This window comes from Dermacentor andersoni, chromosome 5 (assembly GCF_023375885.2).
Source record: "Dermacentor andersoni chromosome 5, qqDerAnde1_hic_scaffold, whole genome shotgun sequence".
NCBI classification, from domain to species: Eukaryota; Metazoa; Arthropoda; class Arachnida; order Ixodida; family Ixodidae; genus Dermacentor; species Dermacentor andersoni.
Window position 1 is genome coordinate 155,491,242 of NC_092818.1, and position 25,864 is coordinate 155,517,105.

Sequence of the window (25,864 nt, forward strand, 5' to 3'; positions counted from 1 at the left end):
ACATTGCAACCAATAGGCATAAACGTTTGAAAGGGAACTTTATGATCTATTCGCTATGCTAAACTTCAAGCTATAGGCAACAATACTTAATGTTTTTTCATTGGGTTGCTTAGTGTGTTATTTGTTTTTTTTTCCTTCCCCTCCCCTTTTTTTATTTATATGTTTATTCCATTTTAGTGTTCTTTTTCCACGAGCACCATTTGCTGCCGCTTCTTTTATTCCACCTTTTAGAGAGATGATAGCTCACTGAGCTCCAGCGAAACAGATAATCTCCTACCCCCTCCCCCCTCGTTCGCTCGCTAGTGTACAGGCCCCTTCCACGATAAAACATACGGCCGGTGATAGGGCCGTCAGCCCGTGATACGTCAACCGGCTGACACACGGCGCTACTTCACATTTCGCCACCGACGTTGAATAGCACACCTTCCTTTTCAATTCTACACCCTCGCTGCTGACACACGCTCGCTCGTTGCCTCATCCACCCGCCTTAACCCTCTGCCCTTTAGAGAACTCTACCTATATATACTCTGCCGAGGAAAACATGTCACCTTGCAAAATACAACTCCACTTGTCGAAACGTTGACTCTCGCTTCTACCTTGTTCTTGGGTTGCTCATAATTTTACGCTTGGAATACGTGAAGTTGCTGTATGAATGTTATATAAGCAAGCGTCTTGAAGCGAGGCTCTAACATAGCTGGTATTTTATTAAGAAGCTTATTTTTCATCTCCTACGCGTCGACAACTTCGTGGTTTTGATTCCTACTTCACGCAGAAAAGAAAACGCTTGTCAGAAATATGTACGGAAAAGCACTACCCGGCACGATGACTGCAATAATGGGGCCTTCCGGAGCTGGAAAAACAACGCTGATGAACGTGCTTTCTGGTCATTAGTAAGTAATGACCTCTCTTTTCATAAGACTTTTCTCTGTAAAATTTAGTAGATTGCCCTCAGTAAATAAATTCAACTGCAGCACCAATAGCGCCAGCAAACGTCAAATCTCATTTAAGAAAGGCTCAGTCGGCGCATTTTCTTGACGCAAAAAAAAATAATATGTATCTTTAGTTTTCTTGATTTGGTTGCTTACCTTTCCCTATACAGGCTCGTACATGCAATGTCTTGGACAAAGAAAAACAAAATGTTACTTACTGGTTGTTCACCTATGCTTATGTTATCCGTATTCGACATGTAACTGGGCGTTCAACGTTTACCACCACTTATTCTACTAGGCACTTACTATTTGGCAGCTCCTCTTAACTCGAAGCACACAACATACATCAATGTGCTTAAGCAACTGTATCATAAACGTACGCAAGTGTAAATTGTAAAGTTCACAGTTGAATCTCATGAATAACCTAGCTTTACCAGCCATTTTTCATCCTGTGCGGTTACAGCTTTGAAAGAACCGACAAGCATATTTTCTCGAGAAATTAAAATTTTTATATGTAACGTAAATTTTAATTCATAACTCAGCTGATTCCAAGAGTAGCATTTCTTTGAATGCAAAAACATTTTTGTTTGTTTGCTTGCTTGCTTTTTTTTTTTTTTTTTTCTAATAGCGCTCAAGGTATAGGACGAGAGTGAACCGAAGAGCTTACAAGAACCCATTCTCATTGCTACGTTGTATAGATTACGAGAGTTAAACCACAAGGTCTATTGCATCCCTGATTTTACATATATAGACATGCATGCCGCACCTGCCACTTTTCGTCCTATGCGGATACAGCTGTAATAGTACCGATAGAATACAGCAACAAGCATACTTTTCGAGAAATTAGAATTTTTGTATGTAACGTACACGTTCATTCATAGCTCAGCTGCTTTTAAGAGTAGCATTTCTTTTAATACAGGAAGGTTTTTTTTTGTGATTTTCGCCAACGTTTTGCAGACAACTCTATAAGACGAAATAAACCGAGGGGCTTAGAAGAAACCTTTCTCACTGCTGTGCTGTTAGACTCGGAAAATTAAACCACAAGGTCTATGGCATCCCTAGCTTTACAAATATAGACATGCATAGATAACTTACTATTACTTTAATGAGAAGCTCTGCAAAATGTAATAAATGCAAAGCATGCAGAAAACGTTTATAGACGTTCAACTTCAATCTTGAGTAAAGTTAGTTCCTTTCAATCACAGTTGACTATATGGGCTCATAGGTGATCAAAAAAGATCAAAGGTCATTTTTATGTCACCGATATGTTTCCTGGCTGTGGTTGCAGTCACAAAGGCTACGAAGGCGAAGTCCAGGTGAACGGTTGGATTCGCGACACGGAGCTGTTCAACCGGCAGAGCTGCTACGTGATGCAGGACGATTGCCTTTTACCGGAACTGACCGTGCAGGAGTCTCTGGACATGAGCATCCGTCTTCGTATGCCTTCTTTGCAGCCCGACAAGCGAGCACACTTGGTACGTAGAACTTACGATATAGGAGCATTTGCATTTCTTTTCTGCCCTAGCCGACATCAGGTATAACTTTAATATTCCAACATCTCTTTCGGTCACATGTTATGGCTAGCCTTACATTCCACAATCCGCGAATTATTGAAAATGCAGTTTTGGCCTTTGCTCTAGCACTGAGAAGCATTAATTGTTATCGTGCGTTGTGAACAGCAGTGATCGTGAGCACATGCTCTGTTTCTCTCCCTCTATTCTTTTTATATCTTTCCAAAGTTGTTGGCAAGAAAACATGTGTTTTCCTTCCTTCACAATACTATAAGTACAATACAGAAAAGTGAGCAAGCCTAAATGTTTTTCCATAACCCAACCTAAGGTTTACAAGTCGTGTTGGGCATCTAGAAACAAAAAGGCGTGGATTCCATGATGCGCATTGTGTGAAAAGATGTTTTTAGATGTATTTCATTAGAACAAAAAGGTGTTTACGGCTCCTAAGCGCACATCACGCAGATGCATCGAAAATCGCTTTAAGTAAAAAAACAAGTCTGTGGTTTTACATGCCGAAACCACGAACTTATTACAAGGCATGCCGTAGTGGAGGACACAGGATTAATTTTGACCACTTGAGGTTGTTCAACATGTACCTAAACCTAAGTGCACATGCGTTTTTGAATTTTGTCTTCTTCAGAATATAGCCACCATGGCCGGGAAAAAACCTTCGAGCTGGAACTCAGCAACGCAACGTCATAGCCACTAAGCTACCACGGCGGCCACGTCAAATAGCCGCGATTTCTTTTTTTTTTTTCTTCTTGCATCAGACACAACTTAACGCAAAGCTATCGCTTTCGCTCAGTTAAAGCATGACCTAATAGCAAAGTGCCCCTCTTCGAGTATCCCACTGCATGTTCATCAGAAGTATTCAAGCTGCTTGACTAAGAAGGATAAGGTATGAGGATAACGGCAAATATTTCAGCAATCAACGGTTCGCTGATGACATTGTCGTGTTCAACAACGATGTGGATGAATTGCAACAAATAATGGAGGACTTTAGCCGAGACAACGTAGGTTTGAAGATTAAAGGGAACTCTGAAACACTTTTTGGACAAAGTAAGAAAACGTTGCCGATCTGCAGCAGAGGAAGGAAGGAAGGAAAAAGTGGAGAAGGAAGGCAGGGAGGTTAACCAGTTTTGCCTAACCGGTTTGCTACCCTACACATGGGAGGGGGATGGGGGGGATGAAAGATGGGGAGAAGAGATAGAGGACACATAACACGGCACACACATCGTTGGTTACAGTCTGTCACTCTTGTGTGGTACGTGACATCACTGTCACAGTCGCTTGTCCAAGCCCGTATCCTTCATAAACCGAAGTAGTCCCTTCGTCGCCTTCAGCTGCGATGTCTTCAGTCGGCGATATGTGAAAATGGTTGCAACTGACAATGGTCTACTGTCAAGGTGCGCTAGAACGGACGCCATGGACTGTCTCTGAACATTATATTCAGGACAGTCGCACAGAATGTGTTCCAGCGTCTCCTCGCAAAGACAGGCATTGCAGAGAGCGTTGTCGGCCATTCCAATGCGAAACGAGTAAGATTTCGTGAAGGCCACCCCTAGCCATAAGCGATAAAGCAGGGTGGTCTCACTTCGGCGGAGTCCGGTTGGCATACAGAGATGCATCAAGGAGGGCAGGTCGTGTTGATGATCGCTGCGGTTGGTCTGGCTGCTTGGTGTGCACCATAGAGAGAGCGTGATCTCCTGTGCAAGCACTTGAAGTCTGCTGGCTGCGTCGGAACGTGAAAGTGGTATGGCCTCTTCCTGTGTGTCTTCAAGAGCTGTCCGAGCGGCTTTATCGGCGTCTTCATTTCCGATGACGCCGCAGTGACTTGGCAGCCACTGAAACGTCACGTGATGTCCTTTGTCATGTGATGTATGAATTAGGCATCTAATATCGAATACGAGCTGTTCAGATGGCCCGCGACGCAGAGCTGATAGTACAGATTGTAGGGCTGCCTTTGAGTCGCTGAAAATTGACCATTGTCGAGGTGGTTCCCGATTGACAAAACAAAGTGCAGCTCGAAGAGCAGCTAGTTCCGCAGATGTAGATGTCGTTGGGTGGTCAGTCCTAAAGCTGATGGTAATACCTCTTTCTGGGACGACTGCAGCACCGGACGAACACTGGATGTTTGTGGAACCGTCAGTATAAATATGTGCACTGTCTGCGTACCTCTCGTGCAGAAGAAGCAGAGACAGTTGTTTCAGCACAGGCGACGACAGCTCAGACTTTTTCCCGATTCCTGGCACGTTGAGATGGACTGTGGGGCTGACAAGGCACCAAGGGGGCATCGATGGTTTAGATGCAGCGGTGAAGCCCGAGGGAAGTTTGTCGTTGTACTTGACAATAGTTTTTGAGAATGATGCTTGGTGCCTGTCTGAAGGTAGTGTTGCAAGGTGGTGATAGGGGGCCCGTGCCAAATGTCTGATATGCGTTCTCAGGGTTTCCACCGTGATGTGAGTCTGCATTGGATGGTCCCGAGCAATCGCAATAGTTGCCTCAGTTGACGTGCATCTCGGCAAACCAAGACAAACTCTGAGTGCTTGAGCTTGCGCTGCTTGCAGAACACGAATATTTGTCTTGCAGGTGTTGTTCAGTACAGGTAGACTGTATCTTAAAAAACCGAGAAAGAGAGCTCTGTAGAGTCTCAGCATTGCGTCTACTGACATCCCCCACGTCTTTCCTGTCAGGTATTTAAACAACTGGGAGGTTGCTGTTAGGCGTCGTTTCATGTAAGCCACGTGCGGGCTCCAACAGAGGTCTCGGTCGATAATTACGCCTAGAAATCTGTAGGTTCTGACATAGGAAATGGTCCGCCCATTGATTGAGATGACATAAGGCGTCATTGGTTTGCGAGTAAACGCCACTAGGGCGCATTTTTCTGGCGATATGCTGAGACCTTGTTCACACAAGTAGCTCGCTGTCAAAGTAGCCGCTCTCTGAAGCCGTGCACGTATCTGAGGACGTGTGACTGCCGAAGTCCAGAGACAGATGTCGTCTGCGTATACTGAAATTTTGGTGGTAGTTGGCAAGTGTTCAGCAAGCCCAATAAGAGCGAGGTTGAATAGCGTCGGGCTGAGAGCACCGCCTTGAGGAACGCCCTTGCTGGTATAGCGTCGCGTAGTTGGGCCATCGTCAGTTAATACATAGAATGATCTTGCAGATAGGTAACTTGCAATCCATAAAAATACTCGGCCACCTAGGCCAACCGTCACAAGAGCGTCGAGAATAGCCTCATGCAATACGTTATCGTATGCCCCTTTCACATCTAAGAATAAAGCTGCAGATAAACGTTTACGGGACCTTTCGTGCTGGACATATGAAACGAGATCAACTACATTGTCGATGGAAGAGCGGTCACGTCGGAAACCAGCCATGGAACTCGGATAAATCTTGTAGTGTTCAAGGTACCATTCCAGGCGGCCAAGGATCATCCGTTCCATTATCTTTCCTACACAGCTGGCCAACGCTATCGGGCGGTAAGAGCTGAGCTCTAGTGGGGATTTGCCCTGCTTCAATATTGGCACCAGGCGGCTCACTTTCCATTCGTCAGGAACATTTCCCTCCTGCCATGAGGTGTTGTAGAGACTCAATAGTGCTGTCCGTGCGGATTCTCCGAGATAGCACAAGGCTCGGTATGATATACCATCTGGACCCGGAGATGATGAGCGCCTGCAGAGAGCTAGTGCCGCCTCGAGCTCCTCCATTGTAAAAGGAAGGTCCATGCGGCAATCTCGGGAATGGGGGACATCATCTCGGGCTGGAGGATCTGGGCGTGTCGCTTGGTCTGCCATTCGCACACAAAAGTCTTCTGCGACATCGATGTCTTGCCGCCCTTGGAAAAGCGCGAGTGCCTTGAATGGAGAACGCTGTTCCGGAAGGCAACGCAGACCTTGCACCGTTTTCCAAATGTGAGACAGCGGCTTGCGGGGGTCGAGTGTTTGGCAAAACGTTGCCCAACGTTCCGACGCTAATCTATTCATTCGACGCTGAATCTTCTTTTGTATCCTCCTGGCTGCCCTAAGGTCATGGATTGATCTTGTACGCCGATATCGACGTTCCGCCCGGCGACGAAGTGCGCGAAGTCGCTCTAATTCTATGTCGAAGTCGTTTCGCGTGTGAGAGATCGTCAGTATGCGAGTGGCGTTCCGCATCGTATTTTTAATTGTTTGTTCTAACCCAGAGGGCAGGCCCTCGCTGCAGGCATCTTCCATATCAGATTTGAAGTTGGCCCATTGAATCGTCCGAATGGTATTCCGTGGGCCAGATCTAGACATCAAGCCTTTGATGTTCAGATAGGTGGGAATGTGATCACTCCCATGGGTCTCAATATCTGGAAACCACTTCACATATCTGGCGAGAGAGTTGGAGACAAAAGCAAGGTCGAGGCAGCTGCCGTATGTCACGCCTCGAAGAAAGGTGGGGCTACCATCGTTCAAGAGAGTAAGGCCATAGTTGTAGGCGATGCTTGATAATCTTCGTCCTCTTGCATTTGTCTTTGTACTTCCCCATGCTGGATGGTGTGCATTGAAATCTCCTATGATGACCCATGGAGCGGGGCAAACACTCAAGATATCCGCTAATCTTTTAGTGTCGAAATTGTTGGAAGGCGATATATACACGCCTATGAGAGTAAACAAGAGTTTGTTCTTTTTAACTGTGACGCATATATACTGATTGTCGTCGTGGGGCGCAATCGGTTGCAAAACATAGGTGAGTTCCCGACGAACAAAAATGATGATTTTGCTGCATGCACTATTTGTTGATGACATGAAACATTCGTACCCTGACAGTCTGATTGGTTTCGACAAGTTGGGCTCACAAATGACGATGAGTGGAAACACATTGGTGTACACATACTGACGGAAATCTGAAATTCGTGATTTTAGCCCTCTGGCGTTCCACTGCATGACGGACGCTGCCTTGACTTCTTTTCGGAAGGATGGGGTATGGGTAGCCATCTTTCTAGTTGAGGGATTCAAGCACTGGGCTTAAGGCGTCCAGCACTTTAAGTGCGCTTCGAGCAGACGGTGTCCCCATCTCAACTAAAATCGTTCGGATGGCCTCCATGAGGGAACGTAGCACCGAGATGACTTGATCTGTTTTAGGTGAATCATCAATGGCCGGAGAAGGCTCCGGTGGCGCCGTGACCTTATGAGGTTCCTTAGCAAGGGAGCGGCTCGGTAGCGTAGGCCATTCCTCTAAAGAAAGAGTCTTATCTGATGCCCTCGTGGAAGTGGTGGGCCCTATCGCGTCGCGACTAAGTGGTACCGTAGTGGAGCGGGTACTATCGCTTCGCTCATGCGCCTTCTTTGAAGACTTACGACGGTGCCGACGTCGACGCCGACGCCGGACTACTTCGGCTGCCTCCCTGTGGGCCGAATTGTCTCTGGCCATTTGCTTCAGAACCGCGCGCTCCCTCTTGATGCGGGGGCAGTCTTTCGACGAGGCTGCGTGAGGGCCGCTACAGTTGGCGCACTTCAGAACTGTGGCACCGCAGGTCACTTCTGCATGAGGTTCAGCGCAACGGGGACACAGAAGCGAGTTCGGACACACGCCCTTTACGTGTCCTAGCCTGAAGCATTGATGACATTGAAGCGGCTTCTGGATGAATGGTCGAACTGGATGTCGAAAATGTCCGACTTTAACGTGGGAGGGTATGCAATCCCCCTTGAAGATTACTTTTACGCAGCGCGTATTCCCAAGACGGCGCACTTGCGTAATGATCGTGCCCTCGTTTGCCGGCTTGATGAGGCTAGGTAAATCTTCATTGGGAATGGCAATGTCAATGTCGTAAATTACACCGGCTATCGATGTGTCGTCGATCGGGATGAAGGGGCGCATTTTGATTCCGCCAAGCTCCGTGATTTCTTGAAGTGTTCCAAGCGCACTCGCGTTGTACACGTCTATGGCGAGTATATTCTTGCGTGGGTTTATTCTGATGTCTTTAATTTGATCCGGCACCGCACGTTCCAGAAAAATGGATAGGGCTTGCCTGTTCAGCAACCGTAGGTTGCTTGACGGTTCTTCCGGCATAAAGATGATGACGTGTGGCCAGCGCGCAGGCCTTGACTTCATAGTCGTAGTGCTCGCAGGAGGTGACGGCGCTGTGTTGGCGATCTTTCTCTTCGCCCTCTTACTCCGGACGGGTATGAAGCCGTCGTCGGATGAGTCGTCTTCCGACATAGAGTACAGCTCGGTGTCCTCGGTGTCGCTGGGGGAGCCAACTCGCTTCCTTGCGGTTGACAGCCGTGATGACTTCTGGCCAGGAGGGCCTGTGGCATGCTCCGCGTCCATGGTCGCAAGACGGGGAGGTAAGGCACCCCGAAAGGCAAAGAGTTCACCAAAAATGCAGAGAGCACAGAAACAAGCGTTCTGTCAAGAAGACACTTCGTCGTCTTCCGATCTGCAGCAGAGGCTCCTGTAGTAGACACGGGCTAAGCTCTCGGGATAAGCGGTGTACACCGCAGTTTCCGATGACAACCGCAGGCCCCAAGTAACGACACTAGTTAAGCGAAACGTTCCGGTTATACAGCATCACAGGTGCATTGATACAGCAGCCCACATTTTTATTGAAATCACTGCAAGGCGCACGCAATAAAGCCTCTTCATCCTCAATGTATACAACAGCCCCAAACAACAACATAGGTTTCTACGACTCTTCACCAAAGCAGATCAAGTAGCTAGAGAAGCCCCTCCTCCCCCCCCCCCCCCCGCCCCCCGCTCTTCGTAGGGGACCCAAACGCCACTTCGATGGCATGGGGATACCCGGCGGGCCGCAGAACGGGAAGACAACTATGGCTTGACGGACAGAACCTACGTCTTACACTTGTCATGGATCCAATTTATCTCACTGGTATGGGAAACAGCGTCAGCAGAGACACTACTCCGCACCTTACTTTCGCAAAACGAATACCACAGGCAGACTGGACCAGCACACAAGACAGCTTGAGCAGCAACCACTATTTCATCCAAACAACAGTTCGAGCAGGCCCACGAAAGCCCAAGGGCCGTTACCTCTACATCACGAATCAGAACACTTTCCAGCAGGCCAGAGCCCTCACCTCTTTCTCCTTTACCCAACCCCTTTTGAAAGACTAGGTCGCATCCTTGCTTCAACACATGAGCAAAGCCACTAAATTTATGCCAGAGGAAACCAATCTGCAGGAAGCAGATAGCAAGTTACAGCATATGTGGGACGCCCTCGCGAGTCTGCAACGCTGATACAACCTCAACAAGCTCAACCGAACGCTCAGAAAACGTATTACCACACCCAACCTTCACATCGAAAAGTACGCACAACTTACTCGTCAAAATTGGCACGCATAGCCCACGCGACAGCATGGAGCGGCCACCAAACCTGCCCAAAACGTGAAACATCCTCCGTTGCCTCCTGGATACGGCCAACATCAAGAACACACAACAGCACAACTTGCAAAAGATTATTAAGGCCCGGATGCACAAGTTCTTCAAGAGCTGATAGACTGCTACGTAGGACCTCAACCTACTACACCCGCTCCAGCATACATTGGCACCGCTAACGAACACCTGGACGCACCCATACAAGCAGCAGAAGTACGCCAAGCCGCCCTCGCACTCCGCCCTAACTCGGCCCCGGGACCTAATGACATTAGTAATAAAATGCTTTTCAACCTAGATTAGGGCTCTATACTATCCCTCACGGCTTATTTTAACGCGTACTGGGAAACTGTACACCTCCCCTTACAATGGAAAGAAGCCAAAATCATCATTATTATCAAACCCGAGAAGCGCCTCCTACTCAAAAACCTCCGCCTTGTCTCCCTTACTTCATGTGTCGGAAAGGTCCTCGAACACGCAAACGCTTACACAAACACATGAACGACAACAATCTCTTTGCTAATACCGTGGTTGGCTTCCATGCTAAACTTTCTGCTCAAGAAATCATTATTCAGCTCAAGCCTCAAGTTATCGATGGCGATAAAAGCTCCGGGCTGGACAACAGAGTCATCTTGGGGCTAGACCTAACCAAGGCTTTGATAACGCCGCATGAGGTCATATTGACCCAACTGGCACAACTCAAGGTTGGACAACGAGCTTATAACTACGTCAAGAATTTCCTTACAGGTCGCACGGGTACCATCACCATGGGACGGCAAAGGCACGCCGCAAGAATGTTAAACGCGGGCTTGCTCGTACTACCAGCTGCATTAGCTAGCATCCCCAACCTCAAGCATTGCGTCTACACAGACTTCATTACCCTGTGGGTCACCGGGGACAGCGACGGGGACATCAAGACATGCTGCAGCAAGTCATCAACGAGGTTGTTGCATGCGTAGAACCGCGCGGCCTGAAGGGCTCCCCACAGAAATCGAAGCTCCTTCTATACAAGCCTACGTGGGGAGGTCGACACCCAGACCCTCCCCCTCCCCCCGAGATACAACTCCACGTGCATCAGCAACGCATACCTGCAGGGCCTAGCATCCGTAGGTAGTGTAGGGGACCCTGACTATGAGAAGGAAAATAACAGAAGAATAAAAATGGGTTGGAGAGCACACGACAGACATTACGAGATCATGACCGGCAGCTTACCGGTATCCTTAAAAAAAAAGTGTTCAATCATTGCCTTCTACCGGTGCTATCATATGGGGCAGAAACTTGGAGGTTAACCAAGAAGCTTCAGAAGAAGGACGGCGCAACGAACGATGGAACAAAAAATAATCGGCGTAGCGTTAAGAGGCAGGAAGACAGCAGTGTGCATTATAGAGAGCAAACAAGGGTAGCCGACATTCTAGTTTTCATTAAACGGGGAAAATGAAGCTGGGCAGGACATTTAATGCGTAGGACGAATAACCGGTGGCCTTATAGAGTTGCAGGACTGGTGCCAAGAGAAGGGAAGTGCAGTCAATGACTGCCGAGAATTGGGTGGTGTGATGAAGGCAGGAAATTTGCAGTCACAACTTGGGATAAGCTAGCGCAAGTTAGGGGTCATTAGAGATCGCTGGGACATGACCTTCGTCCTGCAATAGACATATAAATAGTGTGATGATCACAATCCCGGTTTGTATACAATCTTCCGTTGCTAATCGATTAGCGCAGGTAAACGATGCGCTGTTCCGGTGGGGACTGGAAGACTGCCAGAACACGAGAGCCGGTCATCTGTCCGGCGGTCAGCGCAAGAGGCTGTCGATTGCGCAAGAGGTCGTCAGCAATCCTCCTGTCATCTTTCTCGATGAACCGACCAGGTTAGTGCTGTGCTATAGCTGCCGTTTATACACTTTGTAGCTGCTTGACACGGCTTTTTATTTCTGAGGCATGCCATGTATTGAGAACCAAACCAGAATAATAAATGTCATAGAGTTCGCATGAAAACGTCTTAGTGTTTAAAAGAATGAATGAAAATAAAGCACTAATGTGCTTTATTTTATATATATATATATATAATATATATATATATATATATATATATATATATATATATATATATATATATATATATACACTGTAGAACTCCATACACTCGCCGACATGGCGCGATTTCCTCGTAAAATTGTAAGTACGTAGCGATACATATGTTGCAACGAGTACCCAAATTAGTACCGCCACCTTTCTTGTATTGTCTCTCGCTGACAGTGAACTTCATTTAAAAGCGACCTTACTAAGAGCGAACGACATTCAACGATCGATTTATGGCTTCACAATATATGTGTTCTGAAGAGACCTCGTATATAACAAACAATTTCACGGGTGGGCTTCCAACCACGTTGCTGACGGTAACTTCAGTAATCGCAGGCCGGAATTACAGCATGCTTCGTTAATTTGCGTGCGATTTATTGCTGTACAAGCAACTGTCGTTAGTCTACACGCGAACTCATGCCCATCGTACACGACGGGTCTCCCCACTCAACGTGCCGCTGAAACACGAGAACTTTCGAGATTTTCTAGCTTGCCGAACGTGATTCTACTTGACTGCTTTGCTGCCTAGGTGCAAGAATAATTTTAGTCGCTTTGAACAGTTTGTTGTTCTTTTGTCAACTCGTATATGTAGCTTTCATGCACCGTCAGGACCAATGCACGTAAATTTCCGTTCAGGTATGGAAAGAAGATGGTGACGGAGAGAGAGGAAGTAGTATTCTGCCTATTCGTCAGAAATTTCTAGTTCCGTCAAGAATTAGCAACCATTTCAGGGAACCTCGTAACATCATAACGCCTCCTTCTCACGCCACTGCCGTAATCGCAACATCGGCAACCTAGGTGGATAAAAGGGCACCATTCAATGTACATTTATCAGATGGTATCTTGGCCATTAGCAGAGATAGCCTTTCTGTGGTCAGTAAAGAAAATTTCGACATGAACGTTTCCATCAGGGCAAGAAAGAAGCACTTTTACGTTTGTTAAGCATAAACTTCTGTCAATATAGAAAATTAATTTTCTGCATAAGTTTCCTTAATTCGATTTTTCCACTTTCTGTTTACTAACAGTGGTCTGGATTCAAGCTCAGCTCTTCGCTGCGTTTCCGTGATGAAAAGCCTCGCTTCAGCTGGACATACGATTATATGTTCTATTCACAATCCGAGTGCAAAGCTGTTCTACTACTTCGACATGGTGAGAACGAGAGTATAACTTACAAGCTAAAAAACACTTATAGATTGCCTTAAAAATCAACCCATCGACTCTCCAGTATATTTTGCTCGTAATGTAGGCTGGTTCTTATTTTCCAGTTGTATATGATATCAAATGGAAGCTGCATCTATAATGGTTCAGTGGAGGCACTTCTGCCTTTTCTTCAATCTCAAGGTTTGAACTGTCCAACGCACCATAACCCAGCCGATTACAGTAAGTATAGATACTGTTGCCAGTCACTGTCTACAACACCGATATTCCCCTTTCTCCCCTTTCCCTAGAAATAAAATATGTCACGCTTAGTATGAACAAGTGCGTTCTATTTGACCGCTGCGTTTTACAGCAATAATGATTGGGTATTACTGACCTTACACCCTGTTACGGTTAGTAGAGAATGAGGTTCACCGGATGGTGCAAGGTATAAGAAAGCTAGAGAGCCGCCACATGCAGACACGTCTTCTCTGCCCTTGCGTACAGGTGCACGCACGCGGAACGCTTCTGTACTTTTTGTCTTGGAGCGCACCGCTCAACCCTAACGATGCATTAAACGTAGGTAGTTTGTTTTTACAGCACCTCGTCTTCCCTGCAGAACCCTCTCCGATGGTCAACCTGGTTCGAGCTCCAAGCAGACGCTGTTGAAGGTCACAAAACCCCGTCCCCATAACAACGCTACGGAAAGCCTAAAAGAATACGTAAATTCAGAGAAAAACTATTTTTCCATTTGCTTTGGCTAACATATCCCCACAAGTTGAAACGCTTGCAACCTGCTCCATAAATGTTATTAGTGGAATATAGTTGCATGGAAATAATTTGGTAGAATTTCGCGTCCGAGTGTTTCTTAATCAGCGTTGTCATATAAACAGCAGCTTACTTTTTTCATTCGCGACTGCACACATTACTGTAGATGTAAGTGTGTGTGCGTGGGCTGGAGTGTGTGCGAGTGTGGGGGGAGGGGGTTATATGCGCTGTATAGAATACAAAGCGCTGTAACAGAAGACATGCGTCCCATATGATATCTGGCGACGAACATTGAAAGCATTGCCGTAATGGTAGATGCCTAATATTGTAACTTTAAACAAGACAATAATTCCCCTTTTCATAATTTCGAATCATATGGAAGAGCTTTAGGCATGTAATTTTACGATGATCACTGATAGCCACGAAACGCATTCATTTTTTCATGTTAGATTTCATAAAATAGCGATGGCACTGCAGCTCGACTAATCTAGTGGTGCTGCTTCAGGTTATTCGCTTAGAACATTAAGCATGATAAAGTAACTTCACAGACTAACATTGCAAGGACGTGTGGAAATAAAACCAAGCTGACTCAGGCAAAAGGCTCTCCTATATTTTGGTCATACGACATACTTTAATGGAGCGCCAGGATTATTTTGTAACGTGTTGTGTTGGTATCGCGATTCTATCACGCCACTCTCTTACCGTTGACGTTTGCTCACTTTTCCTTTCTCTTTATTTGCAATAGTTTTTTTCTACAAAACCACTGTTCTTAAAGGTTCTTATCATCCTCAGTAACAGAGATCGCTTCTGGAGAACACGGCGACGTGCAGACACAACTATCTGTACACTTCATGCCACAGGGTGTTGACGCCGGCTCTGGCAACGTCGTGCACTCTTCTGAACATTCAGTTACACGTTACGGAGGTCGTATTATGACAAAGCGGGTGAGTTACCCTTGGGTCGCTCTCTAGCGGGGTAAAGAGTCACGTTAGCTTTAACAGGAATTCTGAATGTTTTGGCTACGTCATCAACAACTGGATTAAGGAGAAGCACGTGCATTTTAGTAATTTAAATATGTTCTTGCCTAGAACGGGGGGGGGGGGGGGGGGGGCAGCTCACTTAAGGCCGCAGGTAAAACAGACAGGGACCAGTTCTATTCCGTCAGATAATTGATAGCTACAGTGCGCTAGCACTGTCTACAGACTGTTGTGGGCCTACATTGCGATATTTAGCATATAAAATGATATCCTGTGCAATTGTGCAATTTGACTCAAAGTATCAGAATGCCTAAAACCCGCGTAAGAATATGCGAACCTATGAAGACGCGTAACCTCAGCCACACTTGCTGCAAATAAATGCAACTATGTGCACTTTTTTTTTTCATACGTAAAGCATAACAGTGAAGTGCACATAGGGCGCGTGCTTGATGAAATCCCCGAAGCCTGCCAATAAAGAATAGGATTCACCTACCACCCCCTCCCCCGACCTCACTTTTACTTTGATACTAAAATCTCGTCCCACCATCATGTGATATACAACATGCCCTCAAGTCCGCGCGCTCGCAATGCCTCACTTCGGCTCCTGCGGGCTGTGCATCGCCTCTCAGACAAGTATACAGCAACCAGACCTTTTTAACAAAAATATTGTGATTTACGTCATGCATTACTTCGCGCGCGTACAGCGACATTCGCTCGTTCTCTCGCTAAATTTTTCGTTCTCCTTAGAGAGCCTGTGGGTATATTAAAAAAGTATTTTGTCACACTCCCCCATATGCTATGGGAGTGCAAACATCAATACCCAGACCTTAATCCCGCAACCCTCTCGTCGAGATGGCAAGCCGCCCTGCGCAGCTCCTATTTCGACGACCAACTCTGGGGGACCCAGCAGCCCTACGAAGCGGCGAAGAGGCAAGACCTCGACGTCGCGTCGTGGGTGGCCTAGGCCCAGCCGACTAAACTGCTGGTGCTCATTAAAGTTTACTCTCTCTCTTATTTCCTTCGCAAAGCTAACTAGATGGCTTAGATATTTTGGTAGTGAGAGCTTAGTCGACAAAAACGAAAAGTAAACTTGAATTCGATATTTCAGGAACTCGAAGATGCGCGGGCACAACACAGAGAAGCCGTCAGCTACATCGTTCAGTTTACGGTTCTCCTGCGAAGATGTTTTCTGTGTATCGTCAGAAACACGGTAAGTGGCAAGCATTCTTAGTTTTCTTTTACTTGCTGGAATACGCCTAAAAGCTTCTGCGCTACAGTTACCTAAACGCATAGTGCTATTTGTACAGCACATCATATACGCCTAGCAACTTACACTTACCACTTGATTTTCTTGGCTTAATCGCGATTTGCACTGTTTATTTTGGTAAAAACGAAACACTTAGCCAGCCAATACGTGTAAACAGTGTTAGTGCTTGTGTGTCCCTTCTTTAGATAAGCAGAAAATTACCGCATAACAATAACTTGCAGGCTCAGTGTAATGTTATAGTAAGCCCATCAGAGCACTTTAACTCTGTCTGACACAAATACTGCTATGGGCGTCAAAAATACAAGCGCGGCGAAATGAGACGACGAAAGGCAACGATGGTGTACTCCGTGTGAAAACAACGCACTCCACACGTATAATATTACACACACACACACGCATATATATATATATATATATATATATATATATATATATATATATATATATAGTGCATCTGAAAGATAAAGAAAGGAGTACAAATCCACAGTGTAATTTTTTCGTAAAAAATCGACGTCTTCTTTGTCATATGCCATACTTTAGCCGGCTTGTGACATTTCAAATTTCTAAATTCACAGTCCTACGTGTCTGAAATATGGGTAAAAAGTTCTTGGAAGGCTCTTTCCCACACTTCCAAAGTCACAGAGTTGGCGTTACCTGGCGTAGGCTCCAGAAGTGTGGAACAGAGTTTTAATCTGGGCGTGCCGCAGCCTGGGAAATATTTCTAATTTCAAAGCGAGCCACTGGTCTGCAGCCCTATGTCTACACAAGTTCTCTAACTAGGTTGCTGGTGCTCTGATTTCCCAGGTGAATACTGGCTTCTACTCGTTTCTGCCTCAAATATCCTTTTAAAGCATTATGATCCTTACAAGAATAACTGGAGCAGAACCTGTTAAATATATACATACCTTAAAAAGGACTAATATTGGACGGCAAGGGCGGCACAGCTTTCTGCATGTTAAGGGCTATTTTTACGGTGTTTCCATTTCTCTTTCAAGTCTAGAGGGTGTGCCAGGCGGAAAATATGAACGAAGTAAAACGTCGCGACTGTGTCACCTTCGTGCGCAGAACACATACAGCAGTCACGTTTTACGCTCTCAGAAATCTTAAGGAAGCAGTGTGAACAAATTTTGCTTCAACAGTTCATGAAGTTTAATATGTCTAGTTGTCTGTCCAATCATATAGTGAGGCAAATATTGCACGTATTCACCATTGAATACAATGCCTAAAACATATTTTTTATCGTCTTACGACAGGTGGCGACACATCTGCGCTACGCTGCCTACCTTGCCTTTGCGGCAATGCTAATCACACTTTTCTACGGCATTGGTGACGAAGCAGCTCGAGCAATAAACAATCTATCTTTAATTATACTTATGCTATCCATGCTGCTCTTCCAGTCAACAATGCCGACTGCTATGATCTGTAAGCACGATTTTTTTTTTTATGTTCATGTTTCTGTTCCTCAACCATGATGCGTAGCCACTAATGGAAATATACGATACCGAGAATCTGGTGGTCGCTGAAAATAGTACGAAAGAAGAAATACACATATGCTAGCAGCAAACGTGCTGAACAAGCGTGCTTCGAAATTACTAAAATAGAAGGACCTGGAATTTCTAAAATAAATTATTGGTTATAATATAGGTTCCAATAATTGAAAGCAAAAATTTGCCGATTAGGGAAATAACATTCGGAAAGGTAACAGTTCTTCTCGCGGGAAACTGTATGGCACAACCGCATTCGATTAGCTAATAGCCACTCTCGGGGCCTATAGCACTATTGATGTAAATGTAGATCCTTGTGTGGTATTAGTAAATACAGGGGATGTAAAATCCCATAAATGGTTGGTCAATGACAGTCGGGATAACTGAGTGTGATAAGATGCCCTGCATGGCTTAAATTAGGCACAAATGTTGAGGAAAATTAGCGATAAAATAACGATACACCATCAGGAAGAGGGGACGGACACAAGCGCCACTGTAGGTGGCGCAGATGTATACAGATCTTACCACGCGTACGCATCAAAGATGTACAGCATTATCGCATAAGAATTCATATAAGAAACCGTGCAGCTATGGAAGGCCGCTTACTTATGCAACAGTCTGGCACCTTGGATCGTCCCCTTCAACATTTATGCAGGGCCAACTAGCCCAACAGTTATTTCTTAAAATAAGGAAAGTAGAAGAAAACATCATTGTGTTTGCTAAGCTCAACAGCACTGCTGCACCACTGCAACACCATGCTAAGCTCAACACCATTACGCTACCACCGAAAGTATATTATAAAAGGCAGATAACGATAGGATTGCTAGCGGATAAAGTTAGTGACTTAATTTTTCAGCTTAACCAAAATGTGAGAATTAAAACTTAAGGGAAGGTCATTCTGACAAGCACCATATTCTCTGCGAAAAATCTCCGACTTTGATATTAAACAGCGAATCGGAAAATAAGATACTGTGAACTACTTTGAACACCAAAAATCATCTATCATATTTTTACCGAAATCTACTTTTGAAATAATTGCGACGACACTCACATAGTTGAGTTTCGCTGACGATATTTTTTTTTCATCACAGTTCCAACTGAACTGAGTGTATTGTTGCGCGAGAACCGAAATTGTTGGTACAAGCCTGGGATGTATTACCTCGCCAGAGTGTTGACAGAAGTCCCCTTCCTGGTAAGTGCATTTTGCGCTATTGTTAGCAAGTTTCCGAGTTTATCTCCTTCGTTTATGCCTAGCCACTGTGGTATACATGGCAATGATCGAGCGCACGCAGCTACACAATCTGCCCATGACGGCGTCAACTGCGTTTTTACTCCTCTTTCGAGAGCCAATGCAGCGAAAATATTTTTCGCGCTTGCGTGTGAGCTAACATTAGCTCAATGGAATTCATCCGAATTCAGAAGTTCACGCCTTCATGCCCTGGACCTTAATTTACAGCTCTGTATTCCGCCCTACCTTTTACGACGTGTCTGTACCCTTCTAGTTCGTCTGTGGCTTGGAAAAGCATTTTCAAATGCGTATTCCTTTCTTATCGGAATGATCAACAGCCCACTTTATGACTTCTGCGGGTGCAACGAAACAATCGCGCACATTCTTTGTGAGTGCCCTCGTTTCAACGCGCAAAGAGCATCCCTCTCAGCCACCTTAGTCGAATTGGACAAGCACCCGATTGTCCCCATGTAACCCCGTGTCACTGCTACCTGAAGCAGTGACACGTTGGCACGAGAATAGTTGGAGACTTTCCAAAATAAGAAAGGAGGCAAGCAGTGGCTAACACTAACAGGCAATGTAATGCCCACGTAACTGTGCACTGTCTATGTTCTTCAAAAAAAATCACGCAGAACCTCCTCAGGGAGTTGTCTAAGTATGCGTAAGCATTGTGCCACTTTCTCATCTCCACGCAGCCCGGTGTCATTATCAATGTCATGAAACTTGATCCGGTCAGTACAAACGACAGCGCTGTGGCGACATTAGCGGCAGCGGACGACGGCGCCAGCTACGCTGATGACGTTCCGATCGTTATAAGCCGCTATCGCTCTTTAGCGCCTTAGCCATCCGCGTCGAACCATTGACCAAACGTACTCAGCCGGCGGCTTGGTATGGCACCGCCGCGCAGGCAGTACCTTGAAAGCGATCTGCGATGCCGCCAAAGAGTGCCGACTCGTGATAGCTTCGCGCGCTGTGTTCCCGCCACTTAGCCCTGAACAGAGACGCGCGGACCCGTATCTTGAAGGCGATCTGCAAAAGTGGCAGAGTGAGGCGTGTGCTGAGATCTCCGTGAGCGTTGTGTTCTCGCCGCTTTGTTGGCGTTGAAGCGAGAGGCGGCACGACGGGGAATCCGCTCGCTGCTGCGGGCTCTAGCTTGAAAGCGGTCGTCTTAGGGACAGAGGGAGGGACAGTTTTCTCGTTGGGAAAGCATAGGAATGCTTAAGCACTTAAATATATGTAGGATTTTACGTGCTGAAACTACGATCTAATTATGAGGCACGCCGTATTCGGGGACTCCGGAATAATTTTGACCACCTGGGGTTCTTCAACGTGCCCCCAATGCACGGTACATGTATATTCTTGGGCAGCGCACACACAAACGGAACACGAGAAAGAAGACAGGACAAGCGCTCGTTTAACTACTGAACATATTAATTTGAAGGAAAAGATTACATAACCAGCAATCATGAAAGTCATGCGGATTACATGAAAAAGTTATAATACACTCACGAGCGATGAATAAACGAGATCTCTTCGTTTGCCAAGGAAACTGACCGCTGACTTATACAACTGTTCTTGTTCTTGACTATGTTGTATGCCTCAGCAATCTCACGTGTGCGCTGATCTTGATCTTTCATAATAATTGAGGTGTCCTAAAGATAAGACGCGCAGCCGCAATCACGGCAATGGCTGGCAAGATGCGACGACACCACTCCCTTTAAGGAATTGGCATGTACACGTAGCCTGATATTTAAACTCCAGCCAGTCTGTCCGATCTGTCTGTGCGCTGCCCAAGGAAGAATAGGTTACAACTGGCCTCGTTTTCAGTCCTTCTGCCGCTTGATACATGCACGTTTGCATTTCACCCCCCCTGAAATGCGGCCGTGGCGGCCCGAATTTGATCTCGTGCCCTTGGACTTAGCAGCGCAACTCCAATACCCCTACACCACCACGGCTGGTGCCTTTGTTCTTTGATGATAGTTCATGCTCCCGTGCTCGGCCCATTATACAGAGTCCAGTTTGGCGTACACAGGTCTTGCCACACGATAGCGCAATTTAATATAGAACGCCAGTCGTAAATTTTACGTAAGGTCTGGTGTGCTTCTTCTGGCATCCGAGCTTGTTGTTAACGCGCCTGATGCGCTGACACAACCCAGCTAAGTTGCATGGCACCGAGAAAACAACTGCTACATGGTATTATTGCGACTTCATTTAAGCTTGTTTGATAACTTCTGAACGTATGGCAGCAAAGCACACTTGCGCCCTTGGACGGAGCTGGTCACTTTTTTCTTGGTGCCTTTATCTTTTCGAGGACGCGGCCGCACAAGCCTTATCTTAAAGCGATCTGCGATGAGTGAAGTCGGATGCACGGGCCCTATCGTAAAAGCGATCAAAGGTACATGTAAACTGGTAGCGAAGCTTCCTACGAAGCTTGCCTGCGGCAAGTAGTTTTTTCATCCACTTTCATTTCCATTAACTTATCGTTTCTTTATTTCATTTACTAAGCACAAGTAATTGCCCCTATGTTGTCCATGGTGTCAGTGTTTGTTGGCTTCCTATGATATGACTAATAAAAATCGGGCCCCTCGGTTAACCCCCTTTCTTCTCGTTTATTACAAACCGAGGGTCTCGAATCCGGCAACATTGATGCCTTCAGGTAGCATGTCTGGGTTTATTGACCGGTTGCCTTCGCCCAAAAAGATGATGTTCTCGTGACGCCTGCAGCAGAAAGATGTTCCACATCCGCCGCCAAGGTTTGTGAGTGGTGGCACTGGCTAACACTCCCAGGGTTCTACAAGGAAACATAAATACCCAAGAAAGTGGATTGGGAAACGGCGCCGCGGTAGCTCAATTGGTAGAGCATCGCAAGCGTAATGCGAAGGTTGTGGGATCGTTCCCCACCTGCGGCAAGTCATTTTTTTTTCATCCACTTTCATTTCCATTAATTTATGGTTTCTTTATTTCATTTATTAAGCACAAGTAGTTTAACCCTATGCTGTCCTTGGTGTCAGTGTTTGTTGCCTTATTATGATATGAGTAGTAACGTATAGGAACATATACGCGAAAACCTTTCACAGAATCATTAGCAATTCTATGCGACAGCATGTATTGATATCCAACAGTTACCAGACAACATTGTCCCACATTATCATTTAGAAAACATTCCGCTCAATACTTTTGCTGCCCGTCGGACACTCAGAGCCTTTGTTACTGAGAGTGAACGAACGTAGCGCAACGTTTCTTCGCGGAACATTCCTAATTTACCGTCACGACGAGACAGCGCGTCTGGTGCCGCAGCTAAACTTGCACGATAACAAAAATCTGCACTCACTGCTTTCGCGAACAAGCGCCGTCACGCAAAATTTGAAGTGAAGCGCATGCCACATTTTGAACAAACACGCAAGGAAATAAACTCGGATGAAAGCGCGGCGTTCAAGTGAGTAACGTCATTCCGCAAGACATAACAGCTGGTCTGCACAGCCTTGCCCATCCTGCGCCAGAATCACTGGTTGGTAAGGGTGACCAAGAACGAACTAATAAACTGTGAAATATAATAAAATAATCATTTGTTGTTTTAGTGCGGCAAAACTTATTCTAAACTGAATATTTTTTTTACGTAGGTTTTCTAGTTTCAGTGCTTGCCCCCTCCCCCCCCCCCCCCCTCATCTAGTCGCGCTTCACTCTGTCACCACTAAATGATATATCTGGCGATAGGTTTAGGCACGCTTTTCGTTCCAAGCTTCGCCACTTATTTAAATGTACCTTGAGCAATCTGCGATGAATGCAGAGTCTAGGTGCGTCATAGCTTTCTGTGCGCTGTGTTCTCGCCTCTTAGTTTCAATGAAGGTCAATTCGCTCGCTGCTTCTGCCACTCTAGCCCAGGACAGCGTTTTGACAGCGAGTGTATGCGCTCATCGAGTGGGATATGTTTCTGTTTGCCTGTGCGCGCATGACACCGTATCTTGTTAATTTAGTCAGTAAGCGAATGTTTACGAGTTTATGCGGGTAAGACTACTACCCTTACTTCGTATAGCTGTCTACTAATTTGTTATCGCAACCGATGATTCGCCTTTCGGGAGAATCTGCGACTTCCTTTTTTATCAGAGTTTTGAACACTGACGAATCACCCAACACAAGCAGCGCCCTAGAACAGTATCTGGCTTCCCAAGAGCTTGTGCATCTCTGGTCTCATAAACCACTTCAACACCTGCAGGGCAGCCCTTTTGATCCTTTTCGAGCGACTTCTTTTCTTTTTCGCTATCTGTGAATAAGCCCATTTTAGAAAACAAAAAGCGCTAATGCAGCGCTCGTAGCGTGTGCTTTAATTCTTGCCGATAGAGAATCGTCGCAAGCTCACTGCTAGCCCTGAGACACAGCCGTGAATTAACGCACGCATCACGTCAACGAACCTACTATCTTCGGTAGCGAACGTCAGCGCAGGTGGGCAAAAATTATCATTGTAACGCCAAGCTAAAATAAAGTTAACGCAAGCTAATCGAAGGAACTGTACGTTAAACTAAGCTTCCACCATGCAAAGGCCCAAGGGTACTCCAGTTCGTTGATGGTTTCCGTGACTACGCGAAAATGCTTCAATAAGAAAAGCCAACCGCTTGCAGAACAGAACATCGCTTACCTGTCATCTTTGGTGGATCTAAAGAACTTGGCGTACACCACAGAGCCGCACAAGTGTTGCGATTCCCCGACATAGCCATCGTGACAGCTGATGCCAGCTCGTTTGCCTCAGTCATTTCTTGAGACGCCGCTAATGAGAGCATGGTTCCGAAGTTTCACGTGGTCGGTCTTCCAGTAAAAGCAAGAACTGTCGCCAAGGTCGAGGAATATGCGCACAACATGGCACAACACTCAACAACGCCCACACCAAACATGAGCGGCTAAGCCAGCTTGGCTTGAAGCAATCAGTCGTCGCCGTCTCACCGTCTCTGGCTAGTCACAAGGTAAATAGTCATCTCAGACGAAAGCGACAAACTCATGTGAGGAAAAGTGAAAGCGCTATCGTTTTCTTCACGCAATAAACGTCACTGTATTTTAATATTGTATTGGTTATAAAAACACCGTAACAGCTAGCACAACTGAAACATTGCAGTTTATGAAATTTTATCATTTCTATTTTGTTTAACAGCCGGCCGCGGTGAGGGCGGCGCTACATTCGATAATGAAACTAGCGGTTGCTTTCCGCCGGTTGTGCTATACCACTATAGTGTAGGAAGGCCTATGTAGGTCGCACTGGACACTGTGTCAACGACCGAGCATTGGAGCATGGTCTGTCACTAAAGAACAAAGACAATGCGCACTTACTTGCACCTAGCATTGCCTACAAGTGTGAGCCTCTCCTTCGTGAGATAACAATACTCGGCAAAACCACTGACGACTGAACACGACAATTTTTGGAGGCTTTTCATATTAATAGCATGAATTGCATTAGTGATACGTCTATACAGAATGTCCCACATAACTTGAGCCAAGAATTTAAAAATGAAAGGCACGTCGGAACCGAATTTAACCGAACGCATAGGGTTCGCAGTAGCCTATAGTAACTCAGACATTTTCTTTCTTTTTCCATAACTCACTTGAATTAAATTTAATACCCAACTTTTCAATTATTGGCTGAGCACCCCAGGTATGACACGCAGATTTGGAGAGCACCTCCAGAAACCACCAATCGAGTTGTCTCCTTTACGATACGTCTCACGTAGTCCTTTTTTCCGGCTTGCAAAGAAAGCTCGTGAAATATGAAAAAAGCCACGTGACAGAGCGCTTGCGCAGTGGCATCGTGCTGCTCTCAAGCGTGCGTTTGGTGAACAAGGTCGGCTCCCGTCGGATTACGGCGAAAATGCATGCTGCTGGCCGAGCGTCTGCCAATGGGATAAAGAACGCCCTGTTGCTTCCTGGTCACGAGTCACGATGAAGCCGACCTTGGCTCAAGTTATGTGGGACACCCTGTATATTTCTTTGGAAGCAAGTTCTAACTGTGTGACACAATGCAGTGGCTTTTATAGCGTGACTGCTGCAGGCCTGCGCATGTGTTGTATCTTTGTGACTGCTGTACGAATAAACAGTTCAAATTTATTGCCCGCTCTGTTTCTTCTTACTCCCTCGTACTACAACTAAAGCATTTGTTTCCACGTCGCACTGATATGTACCTCCTAGCCTGTTAGTCCATTCAGCAGCATAAATAAAATTTGTTTGTCTTCACAAGTTCACTAGCACAACGTGACGAGAGAGTCGGAGAGATTGCTTGTAGTCTGTGGCGTTTCCTTAATGCGCTACCTGGCCAAGGAAGCAAAACGCACGGAAACATCCTTGGTGAATCGCTTCTTTACTTATTTATTGAAAATCTGCGATAAAGCATGAGCATAAAAGGACTAGCGGACATTTCCTTTCCAGCCTTCCTAAGTGTCGTCGAGTAAGCCCGAGGTAACGGATGGCCGTTACCTCGGGCTTCCTGATCGGCCATTACTTCGCTTCCATCTCTATGACCCTTTCTTCTATGATCTCTTTCTCCCTCCTACCCTCTCTCTCTTTTAACCCCATCCCCTCCACCCTGCTGGCGCTGAGCCGTGCTCCCGCATGGGTTGCAGAAAATAGCGCCAGCTTTTTCTCCTTCCCCACAAGGACCACTTCTCTTTCCTTTCTAAAGGTAGTCTTTGTGCCTGCCATCCGATGTATCAGCACCTATTCTAGTGTGAATGTTAGAACATGTAACCATACGTATACATTCTTGCAGCTTCTCGGACCAAGTGCGATGGTTGTTATAGTCTACTGGGCGACATCGCAACCAGCTGAATTGTGGCGACTCGCCTCCGTGGTGCTTTTGTGTCTACAAGCGTGCTCAACGACTCAAGGCTTAGCTCTGGTTGTGTCAGCCTCGACCAGCGCGCAGGTGAGCAGAAGGGCTCATTTCTGTTTTGCGCAAACATTTTCTTTATTTTTAAAGATAGTCATTCAACAAACACAGTTGTCTCAGTATAGATAATAGCATTCATGGAGACATTGCGTAATCAAGGAGCCCAGAAAATATTCCTGAATATACTAGCAAATATCTACGAAGGCTGCGCAGCAGCCTCAATTCTTCACAATAAAAGTGAAAAAACGTCGATCGAGAAA

At 46.0% G+C, this 25,864-nt stretch overlaps 2 protein-coding genes and 1 non-coding gene across 7 annotated transcripts in view; 2 read left to right on the forward strand and 1 right to left on the reverse strand.

Moving 5' to 3' along the window:
• LOC126531431 (uncharacterized) overlaps positions 1–25,164 on the reverse strand; it is a 146,503-nt gene extending 121,339 nt beyond the window's left edge. The window contains exon 1 of one of the 2 annotated variants that reach the window (XM_055071164.2): positions 23,373–25,164. In XM_055071164.2, coding sequence (XP_054927139.2) covers positions 23,373–23,514 — 142 coding nt within the window. In that variant the 5' untranslated portion in view covers positions 23,515–25,164. The remainder of the gene's footprint in view (positions 1–23,372) is intronic. The other variant, XM_055071163.2, reaches the window with a different exon arrangement.
• Positions 1–25,864, forward strand: part of LOC126531425 (ATP-binding cassette sub-family G member 1-like) — a 39,461-nt gene that overhangs the window by 10,117 nt on the left and 3,480 nt on the right. For 3 of the 4 annotated variants that reach the window (XM_050178944.3, XM_055071161.2, XM_055071160.2), the window contains 10 exons: positions 773–890; positions 2,218–2,404; positions 11,522–11,667; positions 12,904–13,027; positions 13,144–13,258; positions 14,576–14,727; positions 15,869–15,970; positions 17,281–17,449; positions 18,603–18,703; positions 25,485–25,640. In XM_050178944.3, the coding sequence (XP_050034901.2) occupies positions 773–890; positions 2,218–2,404; positions 11,522–11,667; positions 12,904–13,027; positions 13,144–13,258; positions 14,576–14,727; positions 15,869–15,970; positions 17,281–17,449; positions 18,603–18,703; positions 25,485–25,640 (1,370 nt within the window). The remainder of the gene's footprint in view (positions 1–772; positions 891–2,217; positions 2,405–11,521; positions 11,668–12,903; positions 13,028–13,143; positions 13,259–14,575; positions 14,728–15,868; positions 15,971–17,280; positions 17,450–18,602; positions 18,704–25,484; positions 25,641–25,864) is intronic. The other variant, XM_055071162.2, reaches the window with a different exon arrangement.
• On the forward strand, positions 21,576–21,648 carry TRNAT-CGU (transfer RNA threonine (anticodon CGU)). The gene has a single exon. It is a non-coding gene; the product is annotated as a tRNA-Thr (tRNA).